Source organism: Mycetomoellerius zeteki, unplaced genomic scaffold (assembly GCF_001594055.1).
Source record: "Mycetomoellerius zeteki isolate Tzet28-1 unplaced genomic scaffold, Tzet1.0 scaffold191, whole genome shotgun sequence".
Classification (NCBI taxonomy): Eukaryota; Metazoa; Arthropoda; class Insecta; order Hymenoptera; family Formicidae; genus Mycetomoellerius; species Mycetomoellerius zeteki.
This window is the reverse complement of record NW_017256866.1, coordinates 801,011-822,726: the sequence shown is the minus strand read 5'-3', so window position 1 is coordinate 822,726 and position 21,716 is coordinate 801,011. Positions and strand designations below refer to the sequence as shown.

Here is a 21,716-nt window from a genome sequence, read left to right as displayed (position 1 = left end):
TCATACATCCGTTGCCTTAAGTTATAACAGATTAGGATAAACTTAATCTTGGATATCATGTTTATGCACTTGGCGTAAATTTTTTCTTTTTTAAAGAGATTTTTTTTTATTAGAATATTTACTAATCTTTTACAGAATATATTCTGTATGATTGCGTGGAACATGATATATTAAATATAATACTGTTAAAACAATATAACACATATTTAATTGAAGTCTCAGAAAAAATATAACTAACAACTTCTTTTAAACAAAATTCTTAAACATATAAATATAGAAAAAGAAGGAATCGGAAAATAAGCGCAATAGGAAGATGATAAAAAATGTAAAATAAATTGTTTATAAAATATATTTTATTTATTTAATAAATTTTTATTTAATAAATTTTTTATTTTTTTAGTGAAAACTATAACGTAACTCTAACTTAAGAATTACCATACATATTTTAAATCAGAACTCCAGATAGAACTTAGAGTCATTAAATCATAATCATAGGTCTTACTTTGAAGGATGATAAAAATCATTTGTATATTAATTAAGTGATGTTTATTTTTTAATAACAATCACCGAGGAAAAAATTTACGTGTCTTGTGGCGTAATTCCTTCTGGTTTGTCTGAGGTTGTCGAGCTTTCTATTTTATCCAGATATATTAGCTAAAATAAAATTGTGTATTTTAATTATATGTATATGCATAAACGTAGTTTTCTGAATGAAATGCTACTATGAATAGTGGTAAAAGATCAAGATACCGTAACAACGGGGTCTTCAAAATTAATTAATCGGAATTCTGGAACGAAAGTGAGAAGAAAAGCGCAATAGATGATTGCGAGAACCCATTCGCATATAGTACTCGCGACGTGCCAGCCCCAACCACCATCTGCCGGTAACCACTTTTTGTAATCGTTACCTGCGTAACACGTTATATTTTGATTACTTGAATTTTTTAAAAAATATTCGAGCTATCTTTAATTCTACATTTTATTTAATGATAAAGTTAAAAGTTTTATATATACTTACATTTGTTTGCACTCATGTCTAACGTAAATAAAATATTTGACATGTATTCTCATTCTCTATGTGAATAACTGAGAAATTTCGGTCTAAGCATATGTTATAGATTATAACTATATAGGTAGATTACACGTTATAAAAATCAGAGTCTTTTTAATAACACGCATTTACATACCTTGAAATTCTGACATCGAGATATAACCAAGAATAATCGTAGCGATCGTCAATATTAACGTAAGAGCCGAGAGAATTGCGCGCAAATAAACAACAATTATGCCATTCACAGCTGGTACCATCTTGTAGCTCAGATATGTCTAAACAGATAATTATTTTATGATAATATATAAAATTATTTTTGTTTTTAAATAGTGATAAAATTATTTTTTTTATATGAAACTATTCACGGAGCTTATCTACTCCTTCAAAGTTAATTATTGTATTATTAAGTTCATGCAAAGCGATTAAATAGACCAGAATTAAAATTAAACTATGTTTATAAATAAAAGAAATATAAAGTTAAAAAAATAAAGAAAATATAGTAATACAATAAAAATAAAATAATAGTAGAAGGAACATAATAGTAATAAGAAAATTTAAAAATTTAATAGGAAATATAAGAAAAGCCTCCTAGTGTCGAATGTTGATTGATCGGAAAGAAAGCCACTCTGACATTGCTTTAAGCTCAAATGTTCAATCGGCTCTGTGCCAAAGAATTATGCAATATCATCAATAAATTAACATTGCCTCTGACATCGAAACGTTCGCGGTAAAACGTAACGATTCGCATCACGGTATACCTGAAGACAGAAATAGAGAGTACCAGCAGAGAAGCAAGTCATCGCTCCAACCATATGAGCGGCGACTACGCGGGCTTCTTGAAAATTGGCGAGTATATCGAGGCCAAAGCAAGCAAGGATACCGCAGAACGTTGTCACTGCGATAACCTTTTTGTCTACGAGATTGTGGCCTCTTTCTATCTGCCATTGCAGTACTTGTCGATGCCTGATGTAAACACAGCATCCGACTGTGTAAAAGATGCAAATTGAATTCTTTTTAACGTGTTCAAGAAAACTTTTCTGAAGTTATTTTTACCTCCATTTTTCCTAATCATTCACTACACTTTTTCCAGATTTCTTTTATATATTTGTAGATAGTAATTGATTTATAGATTTCTTTTTCTAACATTTTCATTTATATGACTCGGGACTTAAATTCTCTGTCTAAAGTATGAGATAAATTTCATTTATAATTTAGTCTATAAAGCTCTTGGAATTGCGTTTACATACGTAAAAGAGCCGCGATGTTCAGACATTGCGCGAATATGCAGGATTCTGGTGACAATGTGCCAGTCTCCGATATATAAGGGAATCCAGGTACCACGTGATCCCATTGCACCGATATGGTGTATCTGAAACATGAGCCATTTGTAAACTATAAACTTGAGTGGCGTGAGCGAGTATATAATGCTTCAGGTTTCTTCGACTTCTTTAACTGCTTGCAAAGTTCTTTTATGGTTAGCTCTTGATTGTTAAATAATTCTGCGACGTGTATTTGCTGTAGACATTTAAAAATCAGTACAAACTATGAAATAATTTTTCTTAATTTCCAATTGATTTTCGTACACATATTTATATCTTACTTATCTTATAAGGAGACAGATCGAAGTATAAATTCAATTTAATATTTGGAACCCTTTGAATTTTATATTAAAGTAATCATCTCCAATATCAAAATATTCGCAATAAAATATATAAGATATACCTTTAACAAAAATCTGCTTATGTATTTAATGCCAAAGCATTTTTTTATTATATATATATTTGACATCTATATGGCTATTATTCGTTATTTGCTGGGAATTTCACGTTTAATGATGATTTTTATGTTTTGAAAAAAAATAACTGATTGAGTACACAAAAAGGATATTTCAAATCAAGATTTATTAATAAAATAAAAGGCTTCAATATACTTTTTTATCTATCCTGGAAAAGTATATTTATTGTAGCTTTTGTAATAATTTAATTTATCGTAATAATTTGATCTATCCATCATTTAAAAATTGCGGACTTACGTAATTACGAATGTCACCGGGATTAAGATGAAGAGACTCAATGGTAATACGTGCAATTTCCCATACGCCATTCTTGTTTCGTCAGTGCTGCAAGACGCATTGTTCTTATCTTGTGTTATTATTATTATATGGTTCGATGCGTTCTACATCTACGCTTGGATTCAATACATTCTTCGCTACATTCCTTATCGGATTGGTTAAAAAACTAGTGGCGATACAATAATTCTGATCGATGGATCAATAAAAAAAATGATAAAGAGACACGAGTCTTGAATTGATTGAAAGAGGGATTGAAGTGATACATGGCCGAGTTCATAAAAGATCCAGTTAAGATGACCCAGAGGATCCTTAGGCAGGATCCTCCTTGTTTTATAATGTTCATTTCATGATACCAATTGGTAATATTAACAGTAGAAAATTATATTCCCTAATTATATCGAAGTGCTAATGAATCATACATGAAAATATACATATATAAATGCGTCAATTACGGGAAGAATAAGTACAAATTTTATAAAAAGATTTTATAAATAGATCATTTTTTATAACCAATTCTATGGAATTATTTGTTATATCGAATTGCCCATATTAGTGAAACATTCAAGAGGTCGTACGATCAAGTTTTTAGCACCAAACTTCATTATTAAGTTTCGCCAAATAAAAAATGGAATTTATTTTAAGGGTAATAAAATGGAAATTCGTAGAAAAAAATGCGATTAAATTCTACCATAAAATTCTATTGTAAAAAGAATACCGGAAATTACTTTATAAAAGCTTATCGACTTACCGTGAAAATTTTGCGTAGTTAGCAGCGTTTTTTCCAAGAATATATTATCAAGATTCATGCCACGGGGACATTTGATCGTGAGGCGTCTTGTCGCGACTGTCTGTCGCTGTGCTACCTCTTATCGTTCGCACCGTACCAATCGCCACGCACACTATTGCGTGTTAATTAACGTGAGACGTATAATATATGATATATGTGCGCTCATGCGAAATTTAGTTAATTTTGTAATTTTTTAATATTTTCATGAAAATTTTTTAACGAATGAGAAATAATGACTAATAATATTTATTGTTTAAATTAGTATCAGATGATAAGTCAGACGAAATTATCATCTTATTTCACTTATCACTATATATTCAAAAATCACTAATCAAAGAGAAATAAATTTTAAATTAGTTATTTCAAAACAATAATGAATTATTTAGTTAATTGAATATATATTTATATATATATACTTTAAGTTATGAAAACCAATTTCCAATAAAAAATAGAGATGAATTTAAAGAATAATATATATAGGGTAACTCCGGCAAATACGCCGCGCTGGGATTTACGCCGCAGAAGTCAGAAAAAATAGAAGGAGTGGGGGTAATTTTCCCGTAACTATTCTGTTACGGGATGTCTTTATGTTATATTAGTATTGTGTTATGATTTCAGCTTCTTACTGTTAATATTATGAATTTATTGTGAGTTGAATCGATTTGTCACTGTATAATAAGTAATACGCCATCATAAGTTATAATCTACATAAAATGATTAATGTAGGACGTGTAAAAGACTTAGTGGTTATTTCGTGATACATACGTGTAGTGGAATAGTAAAGCATGTTTGTATTAGGTATTAAGCATGTTTGCATTATTTGTAAATTTTTCATGAACCGTACATACCCCCTTTCCCCCTATAAGTAGCCATATATCTTATCCCTATGAGATATGCGGCAAAAATACAAGGTTTCAAAAAGTTTATTTTTTAATATGAAAAATAAATATTTCGGATTTCTAATATTTTTTTCATAGTAGTAGACAGTACAAAGTTTTTACTGATATAGTTCATTTATTATAAACATAGTAAATAATACTAAACAATAATTTATTTTTGATAGGTCCAGCGTATATACCGGAGTTACCTAAGTATATAAGATCACACTTTTTGAATATTTAAAGCCTTGTAATTAATATAAGAAACTTAATGCTTTTTACATTGCATTGTAGTACAATTTTATTACTTTGAATCTTTTTTTTTATGAAGCACGAATTACTTATTTTTATTTCTAAATGAGTATTTCGAAACCTTTGTTTTATAGGAGAAGAATCGATCTGTCGGTGATTCAAAGATATAATTCTTTGAGCGTCACTAAATTAAACCTAACGAACCATGCACGACAAATATATGCCTCGTTTGAAATTAGTGAGTAGACTAGGAATTCGCAATTAACGCAACGCTATCGATATCACATTCATTGGAATGGTAATAGGGCTGACCGTGCTGTTTCTAATTCGACTGTAATTTCAGACTGCATTTCTGCGTCCATTATCGAGTTACGGCTGTTCTAAATAGTGATGCTGATAAATGCTGATATCAGAGTAATGCTGATAAAACGCCGACTTAAAATTAAGAGACTTTTTATAGAGAGATGTAGAAAATCTGTAATTAGGATATGAAAGAATAAAATAACACATGTACAAGGATTACGTATTCGAATCACATTTTTATATCAACAACATTACGATAATACAATACGTTCTGCAATTTTTCAATTTTATTTTTGTCGCTAGAATATATTTAGCGATTCGGTTTTCATTATAGACAAGTTTGATAATTATTTTTGCTAAGTAATTATTTAATACCTATACAGGTATTTTTTTGTTGTAAACCAAATTCTCAGAAAAATTTAATGCAATATTCTTGACATAGCAATTTATATAAGTATATCAAAACTATAAAAAAAAGAAACATGTTATTTCTTTTATTTTTAATTTCTTAATTAACTTTTTTATTGCATTGTTCTTTGAATATCTTTTAAGTGAATTTCTTATGATCATAGGAAACTCACTTAATTTGAGAACGAGGAAAAGACATTTATAATTCAAACTTGATATAAAATTTTTTGTTCGGCGATTTTTAAACTGTCTTTTAAAGGACATCAATTTTTAATGTTATTAATTTGTATATTAATTGATCACGGAAGTTTTATTGAAATATCTAAAAATTTAGCTGGATACAGATCCGAACGTAGTTTTATTTGAACTATCAAAATAATTATGTAGGACGCTCAAACTAGTTACTAGAATGTTAAAACTTTTTGCAGTCATGAGCACTTAAAGCTGCACTATACATATTTTAAAATAAAAAAAAATTATGCAGATTATTCTAGATATTAGCAAAAGCAATACAAATTTAGTGACGGTTTGCTATTCAAAAGTTGTTTCAATAAGAATAAGTTTCAATAAGTGTTTTTTACTGTACTCTAATGAAATTAGAGTCTGGAAATTTTTAATGTTATTTTAAAATATGTCATTTTGAATTCTTAAAGTACTTATATAAAACCGTTTATAGAGAGATTTTTATTATTATTTTTTAAATTTTAGTTTATAGCGATAAAAATAATAACAAAATAATAACAGAGTAAATAAATTATAAAAATATGTTATTCAATAAAAATAGAATGTTATAAACACAACTTTCATACGTGTGTATAGTTAGCTTGTACAAAAATATGTATATATATGTACATACATATATGTGTATATGTGCTATATACATTTCTCTGTTCCACACAATTATTTTGATGGTCTAAGTTATTTTCAAATCTATATCTGGTTAAATTTTTAGATATTTTAGTAAAATCATCCTTTTTGAATAATTCTAAAAACAAGTACATTCATAAATAAGCGTATCTTAAATATCCATTATTTTATTGCTTAAATATTCGTTTTTATTAATTAAATAATTAATATTCATGAATATTTACGAAATTTATACTCTTATTCTTATTGTTTAATTAATATAAACCATCTTTACGTTTACGTATTGGGTAAAGTTATATTTTATTATTTCAACAGAAACATAATTTTGCCTTTTTGCATATTAAGTGAAAGACGTAATTTTTATAGACATCATACTAATCTATGATTAACCGATGATTATTATACATTTAATTATCGGCATTTAATTTAAAATATAGATACACTTAAAATTCAGTGTATATATACATGGCATCAGTATCGAGTATTTCACATCAGTATCGAGTATTTACATACTAATATAAATAGTTTGATAAATAAATTAATAAATGCGCATTATTATATCTGGAGTCCATCGTTCATTTCATTATGTGGATCAAATCCCAAAAAAAGAGAACGCCGTGAATAATAATATTTACGTACATATGCACTTTATATTTTTATATTTTCACGACACATTATATTTTAAATGCGATCGGACTAGTTTCCAAAACTTAAACTAACGTGTCTACATACAATCTTTTCATACGTTTGCACAGTTTGCGCTTATTTAGCTGTACAATCGTAGCCAAAGGTACATATTTTGATCATTTATAAAAACAACGATTAAAATCTAAATATTCTCATAAAATATCTGATAAAATATATTCTTTATATTATTTTATTCAACTTTACTTAATAAATCGGAAAATTAAATTAGATAGAATAGAAATATAGATACAGATAAATATGTAAAAAATTAGATAAAAAGTTATCAAATTGAAGAAAATATCAAATAATCAAATTAATTATTCAAATTGATTTAGAAGGACAATTTCATGTTCACTACGATTGTATTTTCACTTGCTTTATCAGTCGATAACAATCATTGTAAATTGCAATATTTGTACAAAGAGCTTACCATTTCATTCGTGTAACTAGTAAACTTGCTATTCTTTGTGTGAAAGCATAATACCTTTGATAAATTAAATTAGTAATAATGACAGCTTATTTTTCATTTCGGACAATTAACAGGAAATTTAAAAAGATACGTTGACGCGAATTAAGGTTGTTTTTTGCTGGACGGTTTCCGTGATTTTTTTTGTCGAAAGCTGATGTTATTGTCCTTAATTACATCGCGAATCAAATGACCCGTATTATCGAATTACGTTCTCACTGTATTAAGTTATACAAATTAGCATATCATGGTCTATTCTTTATAACTAATATAACTTTTATGTATATTTAAATAAATAACGGATGAACAATTGAGGACATAACTTTAATAATGTACTTTAATAATGTTGTAAATTATTAAAGTTATGTCCTCAATTGTTCATCCGTTATTTATTTAAATATACATAAAAGTTATATTATATAGTCGGAACAACTCAGTCAGTATTTCATATCCCGTTGATCCTTCTTTATCTTTTCGTAATATTTCTCTCTGATTATTTTGAAAGTTCAATAAAAGGTATGTATGTCTAATAACAAACAGCGGTTAAAAAAATCTGATTTAATAAATCTGATATAAAATACGTTTTTAATCTTTTTTTGAATGTCAGAAAATGTCTAGATGTTTTTTAAACGTTCGACATTTATAAAAATTTAATGGATGAGAATGGATTTCCTTTAATTATCCCTGGTAGTGCATTCAATAGGTACCTTTTTGTTCCGCGCTGTTTAAAATTGTAATGCTTTATATTTAAAAATTGAAGTTAAAATATTTAAAAATTAAAAAATTTTTTATATGTGATGCACACACTGAGAAAAAAAAAATCTTAATTTCAAAGAAATATTTCTTTGCTCGTATTCAAACAAATTATTACTTTGGATCAATGAAAATTTCTTTGAAATTAAAATATGTTTTTTAAAGTAAACAAAATATCTTAATTTCAAAGAAATTTTTATTGATCCAAAATAATAATTTGTTTGAATACGAGCAAAGAAATATTTCTTTGAAATTAAAATATTTTTTCTCAGTGCATGTTTTTATTTTATGATCGTATTAATTTCAATTTTATATTGTATTTAAAAAAATTATACTTATTGAAAATATGCTACAAGTTTCGTGTTTTGCGTATTATATCTTTACATTTCTTCACTCACCCATATATAGTTATTTTTCTATCTCTCTTGTTTACCTACTGTCATGGATAAAACTATTGGATAAGTGAGAAACTGGAACGAATAGTATTGAATATTCTATTTGAATAGTTTTCTAATTATTTTCAATCGGTTTTTTGCGAATCCGGTAGCATTTTTTCATAAGGGTAAGATTAATGTTCCATTATATCCGTGCTCGGAATTATGTACTAGCTTCGTCAATAACAGTAATCGTTCTGGTGTTAGTATTAGGTGGTACATTTGTGAAACGCCATTTCGGTTTGACATCTTGCTCATTAGTTGTTGATTGAACGCCACTAATCTGACCGCAATTGGATTGATTTGTCTTGGGTCGCCCCAAGGACCATCTGCGTCCACAACGATCCATAATAATTGGCATCTCAGCAATCAGATTGTTCTCGAATTCCGAGAGCATAAGGTAGTTCTCCACCTTGTTGCACGAAGTTAGACAGTCGCCTATGTAATCGAAATCCTCCAGTAAATTATCAGGTAAATCCATGTCAGCGATACCTTCCTCCGAGATACACGTGAGTTCCGGTTTATCTATTCCTAAAGCGTCTATCCCTTCACCTAGGATAGTAAAACAGCTGTGTTCAGTATTCTGTGCATTTATAATATCATTACTACGCAAAGTTTTATTTTGCATTTTACAATGCCTCATTTGTACAAACGAAAATAAAAATATCAATTTATCTATTTGAAAGATTGAATGTATTGTATAAGTATAATATATATAATAAGAAAGAATTAGAGATTTAGTGAAGTTATTTTTTTTTACTTGAGTTATTATTAATATGAAAATCAATGATAAATACTTTAAGAAATAGTACAAAAAGTAGAATCAAAAGTAATAGTATAACGATTAGAGTTTGAGATTATATACTCATAAGCATGATTATTCCAATATGATAATCATAGCTATAGCATATTCATCATATATATCGCATCTTCGTGAATGAGAGAGAGTGCATAACCACAAAATTGAGTGAGTTCTTTTCTATGTGAGCTTTATTCCTACTCCTCAAATAACTGTAGACGTTTGATCTAGATATACTATGTCTATAATTGCAACTTTCCAGGAATATTGCAGTAATATCGCAAGTTCTGTGCTGTATTGATAAGACTGAGGAGTAAAATATGTTATTTCAAACAGTATAAAACACGTTATTATAAACAATAAAATAATATAATATTTAATGAGGATTTTTTTTTCCATACGTTCTCTCTCTCTTTCTCTCTTTTAATTTTTTTTATTCATTATAAAAATTGTAAAAAGCATATAAGAGAAAAATTTACCTTGTGCTGGAGCAATATCGGTCCCTAGAATGAGCGCTGCAGCCGTCGTTCCGGCTGCTCCAGCAGCGGCTACGTGAGATCCCTCGTTTTTAGGTTCTTGACTGAACGATAATCTTCGTCGTTGAGGACAACTGTCCGAGGAGCATATGTGTTTTTTACCATTAGCTCTGGTGTGTTTATGTCTCGATAAATTTCTTCTATGTAAATCAATGAAGAAGAGTGTAAAACTGCCAACCAGAACACATGTCGAGCTGAAGTAGTAGCCAGCCTTACCACCACAACCCACATTTATATATCCTGCAAAATATATTTTTCCTCACTCTGCATTATAATGCAGTGTAAAATTGCTCGATGTTTCAGAATGCTCATTAAGGAATAGAATAAAATGTTGATATTTCAAAGGATCATTCTTTTTAAATTCCGTTACAAGTACACAGTAAAAAAATTTGTATATTTATGTTGGAAACGGTCGACTCACGTTTGTGTTAACAGTTTGTGTTGAATTTTTTAACATATTCGAGTGTTAATTTAACATAATGTGATTATATTATTTAAAGATTTTTTGTGAAATTGATATTCAATGTTTTTTAGTGTCAAAATGATAATTTATGATAATTATCTTATATAATATTTGTGTTACTTTCTAACATATTCATCTTGTGTAAAATTAATTCAAAAAAATTTGAGTGGATCGTTTGGGACATGCGATTTATGTTAAATTCAATACATTTTTTCCAACTGTATATATATATATATATAAACATTTTATCCAAGATTAAAATGAGACATTATCGATCGAATATACAATATAAATTACTCACTATAAATTTTTCAGAATGACTATACTCGTTGAGACATAATTATTACTCTATATTAGATTTTTTTTACCTGATATTGGTACTCCGATTGCAATTGGTATCGCTTGAGAGCATTGAACAAAACCCCACGTTCTGGCAAAGTTCCGCGCTCTTACTCTTTCGTATGTATACATCTTCAGACTGTAATGATAGCCGCCGCAGAAGATGCCTACAGGAAAATCAGTATTTTTTATTGCTCGTAATGTGCTCTTAAAACCTTTTATTGTGAGAGAAGAAAAGGCGGATTGCTTGTCACTAGAGCCCTATTATTTTTCTTTTGCTATTACTTTAGGAGTTTCGATGTTAAATCATCAATTTTACATAAATTTTGTTATTTCGGAAAAAAGACAAAGTATGTCCAAATCCAGAAATTATCTCTGTATCCAGAAATTATGTTCTTATGTGTATATTATTCAATAAAATAGTAATGAATGAGACTTTACCGTAAATCCACGCGAACATAACGTATCCGTGATAATTTCCTTGAACGGCAGTAAGAGCGAGAATGCAAAGTCCACATACAAAGACTGCTGCTTGTGTAAGATACTGGCGGGCTATCCTGCATTCAACATTGCGATGAACGACTAGAAGTCCAAAAGCTACGCAGCCAAGAGTCCAAGCTAACCCGAGATAAGCTTGTAGTAGGACGACAGTATCACCGAGACCCTCTTCTTCCGCTTGATGCGCCTGCATAAAAAATTATTTATGCAATATATTTTAGGGCTCTAATTTTATTCCGTTTTTCGAAGATACGTGTAAACGTAAAACGTTTATCCGTTTATATTCGCTTTCAAAAAAACGTTTACTTGAAGGTAAACGTTTACACGTTTAATTAGCACGTTTAATTAGCTAATTATACGTGTAAACGTAAAACGTTTATCCGTTTATATTCGCTTTCAAAAAAACGTTTACTTGAAGGTAAACGTTTACACGTTTAATTAGCACGTTTAATTAGCTAATTATACGTGTAAACGTATTTTCGTTTAAACGTATAATAGCGAGCCCTAATATATTTGCAGCGAATTTATCGTTTTTTTGTGATTAAGGTCGAGAAAACAAGTTAGTGTATGTACTAATTTGTATTCAGTATTACAGCAAATTATGAATTTTTGTTATTTTAAGTAATCGTTTAATAATTACATATTGCTTTTAGACAGTTAAAAATAACTGTTATAGAAAGAACGGTATTTTACTTTTAAATAATATTTAGAAGATCCAAGTCCATTCAATTTTAATGTAATTTCGTTACTAATATTTGAAGGCTTTAAAATACTCTTTGCGTCAATAGTATGGAAATAATAGAAATTTGTTTCGCATAAATTGTTGATTGAATAAAAAAACGTAGAATACATATAGATAGAATACATATGGCGTCACTTAGACTTTCAAATTCACTCGTCATAGTTACCAGATAAAATATCGGCGTATTGATTCCGAATGCCGAAATACTGGTAGATACCAAAAGAATCCGTACTGTTTTACTTTTCAAAGTGCTAAAATCGAAAAACGGTGGTTTGTCGGTGGCTTTGTTTTTGTCCTTTATCTTGCGTTTTTGATTTTTCAAGTGTAAAATTGCTCTTCGTTGAGGATGATACAGCGAAGCGCTACGGTAAAAAGTGCCGAGAATAAAAGTGAGAAAGACCACCCCCGTGACAGCTTGAAGACCAAGTCGCCATCCGATTTTACTGTAATAAAATTCTTATATGAACTTTAACTGATTTCTTTCAATAACAAAAAGTATTGTGATTAATCGTAGAATTTATGTATTGATTAATACACATATTCTGCGATTAATCACAATACTTTTAGATAAAAGGAAATTTTACATGAATGTGCGTATTTGTAAAATAATAATATAACTACATATATATATTTGTATACATTTTCTAAATTATTTTATCGCTTTTAAGATGAGTTTTTTGTTAATAATTAAAAATGTTTTTGGAAATAATATCTTACTGTTATATGATTATGAAGCTTAATTACTCATTGCTAGTGCAATGGATTTCGTTTTGTTAAATTTCGTTCGCTCGTATCGTTGAGTTCATTGAAATAAGTTCTTGATAATATTTATTTATACAATTTACGTAATTGTAATTGTGTTTACGTAATATATACGTACGTGATTGCTCCTTTTATAAAAGCAGACATAACTGCTATACCCAAGCCGCTTCCTGAGACGATAAAAATTTCAACCAATTCTCTCTTCCTCTTGAAATACTGAGCTACCATCAGCGTACTACAGTCTCGTGTCATTCCAACCCCAATCCCTATGCAAGAAAATATACCGATGACTCAAATCGTTGTAACTATCCTTAGTTTGTTCGGATAGGGTCGGATAACAATATCGCCGACTATTCTACATTTTCGAAATTGATGCTTGTAATCGTTCTCGCAATGTTTCGCATAAGAAGGAAAGTTAGGGCGAAAATGGATGGAACTAATAGACTAATATTAGTAACAAATATAGACGTAGGCGAAAACAAAGATGACGAGTATGCTAAAATAATAATATAATCAAATATTTAACAATGTAGCGCCGCACAAATTGCGACATATATTTTTCTCTCGTAAATATCAAAATATTGTCATAGTTTATGACATCATTATTATATTACTTATAACAATATATTAATTATCATTATCATAATGATTAAAACTAATAATTTAAATTAAAAAATTAACAACTTGTTCAAGTAATTTAAAAAAGAAAACGATTTTATTGTCACGATTTTATTGAATTTCTATTAGTATTGCTCGAGTTATACCAATATATATAATTTTAAAACAAAATTCCAACAATTACCAATTTTAATAAATTTTAAATAAGATATCATGGCACTTGGAAAAAAGTATCAGGCCATTAATTTATCGCAATTTTAGCAACTTCTTGTTAGTTCTAGAAAAATTCTACGATATTTTTTAAACAGAGTTCCGGCTGCTACTTTTTCAATTTTGGTTTTTTCAGCATAACAAATGTGGAACCCTTTTTGTTTTTATAAAAAACTGGAGAAAAGTGCTATTGAAACTGTCATTATTTTTTTTATATTAATAGAACGTCGTGCTAATTCTACAGATCTACGTAAATTTAGATTGTGAAGTCAGCACGTTGTTCTATTAATATAAAAAAAAAATAATACCGGTAACACTTTTACAGTTTTACAGTTCTCTTTATCAAAATAAAAAAAGTTCCGCATTTTTTATACAAAAAAATCAAAACTGAAAATATAGCGTGCTAATTTCGTGAATCTAGCACGACACTTCCTCTCTAAAGTACAAAAAAATATTTTCATTTTTAACTACTGTTGTTTCGTTTTTTCTTAATCTCAATATCTTTGCGTCGTTTACAGGAATATTTCCTTATAGTTACGAGTTTATACTTATAATTGTGTTACCGCAAATAGTCCTTTGTTTTCCGCAATTTTTACTTACCAACGACGGTGCCGTAGCTGAAGAACAATTGATGAAATTGCGAAGCAAAGGAAGTGAAAAGGCAGCCGAGGGCGGTAACGAGGCCGCCCAAGACTGCTGTTACTCTCGTACTTTTTTTTCGGCAAAACGCTATTGTAACCGGCGACACGAGCAGGGCGACACCCGTCGACATTGCCCCCAGCCATCCTATAAAACGAAAGAATATCATGTGGACATTTCACAAACTTTGCTTAATCGTGCAAATATGTAGATGACACTTCCAGATAAAACAGCTCAAAGAGTATGATTACGGAAAGATGGGGTGGCAACTATAATTATATTCCATACATTCTCCTGTCCAATACTACCTAATAATGCAACATAATGCAACATTCCAGATTCTTATCGTTACGGGAATATGGATACCGTCTATATATTTATCCATATACAATGTGAATTAATTCTGCGGTAAAATGTCTGCACGATGTAAGAAGTCTCCTCACGGAGATGTTATTAACTTTTTGCGGGAACGCCAACGGCGTGTCGTTGATCAACGGTCTCGAAAGAGATATAACTTTCGTGTATATCGCTCGCAATCTACCCCGTAATAAAAAAGTCGGATCAAACGCATGGTTATTCCAAAAAGGTTTTGATCTTCGTTACAGGCGTTGTAGATAACAGAATGCTTCAACTGGCGCCCGTTTTTCATTTCGTCTGGCATGTTATTCTTTCCTACTTTTCTTTGTCGTTTATATGATGTTATTTATTTCATTTTATTTCTTTTATTTATGAATTTAAAATCAATACAAACCGTTCTTGCGTGTTTGTTTAATAAACGTTGAACGACGTCTGGTGAGAAATGAGATTGATTCGCGATTCGCGGCGATGTATTTTCTTTGAGGATTTCCGGGCGACAAGTAAAACGAATTTGCTTTGCAGATTGCGTGGCTATTGCGTATTGCCCATATAACATTAGAATTCGACGAATCTTTTCCGTAATTGATACTTTACGATCGGGGAATAAGTCACGATGAGCGAAAATTTGTTTTCCGAATCGATTGACTTCCTGTTTTTGGATGTCATTTGATTATAAGTTCTTGGAAATAATGTGAAAATAAATGAAAATTAATTTAGTAAAAATGAATACCTCGGAATGCATTTAACACACCATTTTTTAGAGTGAAATATTCAGATCTAATTTCTTTCTCTTGATATGTATATTTGTATATTTTTTCTTTTCTTTTTAATTCCATTTGCATCTCATCTCCTTTGTCACTATGAGTGAGTTGTGGGCTATAATTTTCGTACAGTACATACATTTCCTACCAATGTAAATGGATTAAACATCTAGCAACTTCATATATTTTTTTATGCGACTTGCAATATACCCTAGTATCTTTCAAATAAGCTATTGCCATACCCTAGATACTCGACCAGTCAGAACCAATAAAGTTTACGCGTTATCATTCCGCTTTTCAAATGATTTATGATAGTCACAGTATCTAAAGAATTCTCGAGAAACGCATCTCGTGCTAATGAATACGACGCTTCGTACTCTTATACTTCATTCTTCCTCTTTCCCCTCATTCTTACCACGACATGCTTAGCACGTCTATCGCAACGGTGAAATCCCATCGATAAATCACGCCTGGGATAAAGTCGTGGACGCCTCTTGCATCTACTTGAGTTCTGAAGCAGCATCGCAGGTCCACGCGTAAACAACAATAGTTTATGCCTATATAAACTATTATAAATTTTGTATAAAGGATCTTTTTTAAATAAAAGATATTTTAATACAGATAAGTGAAGAAAGTTATATTTGGTCAAAGCGGATAAAAGATATTTTAAATTACATATTATATAATTGTAATCGCTTTAAATTTTAGCTTGTACACTGTTAAAAATTTCATGAGAGAAATTTAATATACTTTTAATTTACACAATTTGAATTTAATTTCATGACGTTACATTAAATTTAATGTATTTATAACTGAAAAGTATATTTGTGTATATGTACATGAAATTTAGTGTATTTTTCATAAATTTAATGTACACGTTCGTTACATTTAAGTAACTACTGTAACTTAATTTTCAGTTAAATCATTCATTACTTTTAATTTCGTTCATAACCACGAGCTTCATTTACATAAAGGAAGCTCGTGGTCACATTTCTAATAGTGTAAATATTTTGATTGCACATATCTTAATTCTTAGGGAAGTACATATTATATATTTCTTCGAACATATATATTTTGATAACTTTCTGAAAAGCGTATTATTAAAATCATAATCTCTTTCATACATTTTCTTTCGCTAGCCCGCGCTAGCACGTGATTCTTCTCACTAAGACGCTAATTAATACGACCGTCCATAAGTATTAAACAAACACTCGATCGTGGTTAAAACTGTCTTAATAGCGACATCAGGCTTTTAAGCGGACTCATTTAGACGGTCTTCCTAGAGAACCGAGTCTTCAATTAATTTTTATGGGTCTCATCGATACGCGCGCTCATCGATCGCGGTGAATATATTTTATTATGGAGGTAAGTAACGACTCGGCTTACGGAGACAAACGGGCGCCATACCGCGAGCACGCGAGAAAAAGCAGTTATTAATCTCACTGTAGCTATGACGGGATGACGAATGCGCATTAAATATCGCTGGCCAACGGCGATGATTTACGCGTGGGAGTATCGTTTAAGACGTGCCTTTCGCAGGATTTTTCTTCTTTTTCATTCTGAATGCCAACGAGATTTCTGCAACCGTCTTGGAATTCCCTTCTGAGTGAGGGAGTAAATATATCCGGATTCGTTTTGGGATATATACAGGCTGTTTCTGTTATTATCGTTTAGGACATCGAGGGGAAAAAGAAAGTTTAGGAGAGAGATTTGTATGCAGGGGTTACATCAAATTGAAATGTCTACTTGATAACATGATAAAACCTGTGATAAATTATGATATCTTGAAAAACCTGAATATAAAAATGCGTGACAACTGACAACTTTACATTATTGTTTAAATAAATTAATTTCCGGACATCTTCTTAAAAATAAAATAAAACATATTATCACATAATTTTTTATTTTAGCGATATAATTTGATTTTTTAAAACTAAAGTAACAAAAATGTTTGTCATTTTATATGTTGCACGGAAAACAATTTTTTTCATCAAAAAATCTCCATGGATGATAAACGGATAATAAAGTAGGTATACATGACCGTACCAAAACTCAGACAAGTGTCTAAAATGTCTAAAAAAAAATATTATGAAATACACTTGAAAAATTAATTAAGAGAATATTCAAAATATGTAAGGCTGTGATAAAAAGAGGATTCTTTGAAGAAAAAAAATGTGTTTTTCAAGCAATATATCGATTTATAATTACAGATAAAAATCTTTCAGTTTAAATTTCTGAGAATAAGTATCTTTAATGCATCTCTTTTCCTCATTTTTTTGTACTTGCTAATAACAAAATTATACACATCGTGTGGATGTAGAAAATATATCCGGGATAAAGCAATTTCTGGTTCATAAAGTTTAAAAGTCTAAAAGAAATGTTTACCGTGTAATGCTCCATACTTCACTACTTCTTTCGTCTCTTCTTTCGCTATCGCTATTTTTCGCGATCAAGTTCAGAATTCTTTATTGAGACTCGTGAGACCGACGAGTATTCTTTCCATCCCCGAGATAGTCTTTGTCGATGGGAGTGGGTGAATCGACAGCGAGAGTGAATTGGCGAGAGCGAGAGCGACTGCCATCAGGGTCAACGACTTACAGATTGGTCGGGATTTTAGTTGGTTATCCTTGCGAAGGACGAAAAAGCTTGTAAAATTTCTAAGAAGTCTTTTTGCTAAGATCTCGAAGAAGCGAAAAAGATGGTTGAAAACAGTACATATTGCCTATTGTACTTGTTTTTTTTTCAATTCTTCGCATAGTTGTACAATTAAAAAATTTTTGAATTTCTGCGCAATTGAGTAGAATAAAAACGGCTTAACATACACAAAGATATATTTATAAATAAATACTAAAAATATACTAAATCGGTCACACAGTTTTATTAAATAAATTTTATGGTTGAACGTTTTGCTAAAATAAAAGAATGAGAATGTAAAATTTTTCTGAATAATTAAATAGAATAAAAAATGTGGTTTAATGCCCATATTTATAATAGTAAAATGCATACTAAATTGGCCAAATAGTTTAATATTAAATAGATTTTATAGTTAACCGTCTTGTTAAAACGAAACAATAAATTTGTAACATCTTTTTGAAGAAAAAAGTATCATTTTGTAAAAAAAATAATAATAATTTACGATTTACGATTTAATTTAATTTAGAGTCTAATAACGGAAGTCATAATAAATATGACGAATTAATTATTGGTTTCTAAATGTAATCGCATTTTAGTATAAAATTTATTAAAACGTAATTTATAGTTAGAATGATTTAGTCTGATTATTGTTCTTTTTTATAAATACCTTAATTAAAAATTGAGAAACGACGAAAATTGATGGCAATATTAAGCATGATAATATAATTTGTATCAATATATTAATACAGTAACAAAAAGTTTTCTCTCAAACATTTTAGATATATCAAAAGAATTAGCAAATATATATTTTAGCCAATTAGACCATTTTTTGTTTTTCTCAAACGCTTCTTGCAAAAAACAATTTATTTTTTCGCTTGTTTCATCGGATTACTGTTCCTTTTCGTCGTCTAAATTGCAGCTTCTCTAGAACGTAATATCGCATTCCCGAATTAACGAAACTCGTTGATGCTCAAAGATAACAGCACGCAAAAAACATAAAAAATAAATCACAGCCGACAGATTCGCGTTTACGAGGACGATAATAATCCGCTCATGACGCAATTCTTTGCGAGGCGTGCTCTTAAAGAGGCAACTCGAAAATGCTACTGGTTGTGCTTAGAAGTATTGGAAACCAATTGAGAATATGACCTTATGTTTCATTTCTTTCTCGACGATAAAACCAAAGAAGGTGTATTTTCGATATTTTATATCGAAAATAATATCATTTTAGTGGACTTTTTATATATAAATTTAACTTATTGTTTTCATAAAATAACTAGATCTTTTATATATGATTGGAAAACTTGAGTTTACTACTTACATGAAATACTTTTATATTTTATCAAACTCAAGCAATACAATGTTTAGAAATATTGTATCGCTTCAAAGAAGACATATTATCCAATAGTTTTATATATAAATATCAAGATTATATACTTTTATAGATTGATTTATCTTTTATCTCTCTCTCTCTCTCTCTCTCTCTCCTACTATATTTTTTATACTATCAATTTTATCTTTATATAAAAAAAATTGATAATTTAAGAAATAGAGAAGTATAACGTACATATTTTATCTATAAATTTCAAGTTTTATAAAAGTATTGACTATTTTGTATTTGCGAGAAGTAGATATATATTGTATATTTAATAAGTCTTGTATATAGTCTCTTTAGTTCGTGCATTGCACAGCCAGTTTAAAACAGTCATCTTCTCTAATGAAGCTGGACAAGAAATATTGTTAATATGTATTTGTTGCGTCACGTACCTACATTAAGAAGAGTCTGACGATATCGCTTTGTTCCATCGAGGAGTAACCAGGCCCCTGCGGCCCCATGTATTCCCGTGGCGAGAATTTGCACCATGACACCCGTTACGACGATGACCCAGCCCCAACCATTTTCGGGATAATAATGTTGTCTTATAGTACAACGCGCGGCATACCTGATATATGTATATAAGACTCGAAAATCATGTTCGACCGACGTTGCATACACAATATTTACGTTGGAAATATTATATAATCAGATTTTATTACCCATGTATGAATAGTTTCCAATGACGTTTCATTAAAAAAAAAAGTATAATATACATATCAGTTTTTAAGTGTTAATCTGATAACATTATCTGATTTTAAAATATTCTGTATTAATAATAATTAAGGAAAAAATTAATTCCTTTAATCAATTTAAAATGACTTGGACTTTGATGAGAAAAAATCACAAATCGATACAAATGTCAGACTCAATTAAATTCACGATAAATTTTATTCAATTTATTCTGACGCAGGAAAATCATTCTAGTTACATACAACAGTTTGTATGTCAAACCTAAGCTCAGGATTCGCATTTTCTTCAATTCCCTTAGGTGCTTGAGGGGATACTATCTTGTCGCATTCTCCGGAAAAAGAAGGCTCGCCGAAAATCGCGACCCCGCTGTCTTCGTAAGCAGGATTTTGAACGACAACTCTTTCGTTACGTTCAGGCTTCTTCATCTCGTGAGAGATTGAGAGAACGACTAGTTTCTTCGGCATTAACACAATGATATACGCGACGCGATTATTTTTTCGATGTAATGTTCATTCTTACCAGATGATGCTCGTTCATCATAATACGGTTTTACTGGCCATCATTGGCGTCCTTGATCAGTTCTGATTTAAATATCATTCGCAAATTCTCATTTTTAGTTGTCTTATAATTTATTAAAAACGGAAATAAATATTAAATTAAACTTATAATAAAAAATTAAAATAGAATATTTTATTTGTGACGTTAAATTATAAATGAATTAATAGTAGTAAATTAACTTTAAATTCTGGTCATCTCTAAATTTTATTTTCATTTACTTTCATTATCTATTCTTATTATGTCCATGATTTAATTAAACAGAATAATTAAAACAATCTTTAGGCAAATGATATGACGTAAAGGACGTTTCAGATATTACGGGTTATTAAACTCAGGTTGCATTTTACGGTATTTAATATTAAAGAGACAGTTATAAAAGACATTAAGAGATATTAAAGTCATGATCGAAGAAGTCAACCGAAGTCTGTGAGATAATGCACATTTCTAGTCGTAAAACGCATTTCATTGTTATAGTGACGTTCGTAGTATGTTCAATGGTTATATCATATATACATGTAAGTGCATTATGCTAAAAGCTAGGCAAACAGGGCTTATAAAAAGGAAATCAAGAAGGCTTGCAGAATGGTGAGTGGAAGGCGGATACGAATCCGAGAAGGAAATAAAGAACGAAGAAGAAGGGAAAAAATGAGGATGAAAAGGAAAACGAGAGATGGGTTGGAGCACGTCGTGCTTTTAGCACAGTCAGTCCTGCCAATTCAGCGATTGTGTAATTTCGAGAGAGGGTAAACGATCCATAACTTACAATGCTTCGAAT

The 21,716-nt window shown here is 29.9% G+C and overlaps 2 protein-coding genes across 2 annotated transcripts; both read right to left on the bottom strand.

Moving 5' to 3' along the window:
* Window positions 1-503: 503 nt before the first annotated feature.
* On the bottom strand, window positions 504-4,019 carry LOC108722056 (DNA damage-regulated autophagy modulator protein 1). Its single transcript, XM_018446963.1, has 7 exons — window positions 3,871-4,019; window positions 3,084-3,170; window positions 2,299-2,420; window positions 1,810-2,036; window positions 1,188-1,326; window positions 751-908; window positions 504-654 (listed from the first exon to the last, which is right to left on the bottom strand). The coding sequence occupies exons 2-7, from the start codon at window positions 3,152-3,154 to the stop codon at window positions 580-582; spliced, it is 792 nt and encodes a 263-aa protein (XP_018302465.1). The 5' UTR covers window positions 3,155-3,170; window positions 3,871-4,019; the 3' UTR covers window positions 504-579.
* Window positions 4,020-8,894: 4,875 nt separating this feature from the next.
* LOC108722048 (monocarboxylate transporter 2) lies at window positions 8,895-20,808 on the bottom strand. Its single transcript, XM_018446952.1, has 9 exons — window positions 20,645-20,808; window positions 20,083-20,258; window positions 14,525-14,710; window positions 13,215-13,362; window positions 12,501-12,777; window positions 11,536-11,779; window positions 11,124-11,261; window positions 10,236-10,532; window positions 8,895-9,509 (listed from the first exon to the last, which is right to left on the bottom strand). Exons 1-9 carry the CDS (start codon window positions 20,806-20,808, stop codon window positions 9,121-9,123), a joined length of 2,019 nt encoding a protein of 672 aa, XP_018302454.1. The 3' UTR covers window positions 8,895-9,120.
* Window positions 20,809-21,716: the final 908 nt, after the last annotated feature.

Bases quoted from the DNA above. Each gene is read 5' to 3' on its own strand.
- LOC108722056 (XM_018446963.1), bottom strand. From the start codon at position 3,154: ATGGCGTATGGGAAATTGCACGTATTACCATTGAGTCTCTTCATCTTA. The intron at 2,037-2,298 runs GTATGTAAACGC...TCTTTTACACAG, and splicing joins GAACATCGCGGCTCTTTTAC to TCGGATGCTGTGTTTACATC. The intron at 909-1,187 runs GTATGTAAATGC...CGTGTTACGCAG, and splicing joins CTCGATGTCAGAATTTCAAG to GTAACGATTACAAAAAGTGG.
- LOC108722048 (XM_018446952.1), bottom strand. From the start codon at position 20,808: ATGAAGAAGCCTGAACGTAACGAAAGAGTTGTCGTTCAAAATCCTGCT. The intron at 14,711-20,082 runs GTACGTGACGCA...TTCGTTTTATAG, and splicing joins TCAGACTCTTCTTAATGTAG to GATGGCTGGGGGCAATGTCG. The intron at 11,262-11,535 runs GTAAAGTCTCAT...ATTTTCCTGTAG, and splicing joins TATGTTCGCGTGGATTTACG to GCATCTTCTGCGGCGGCTAT.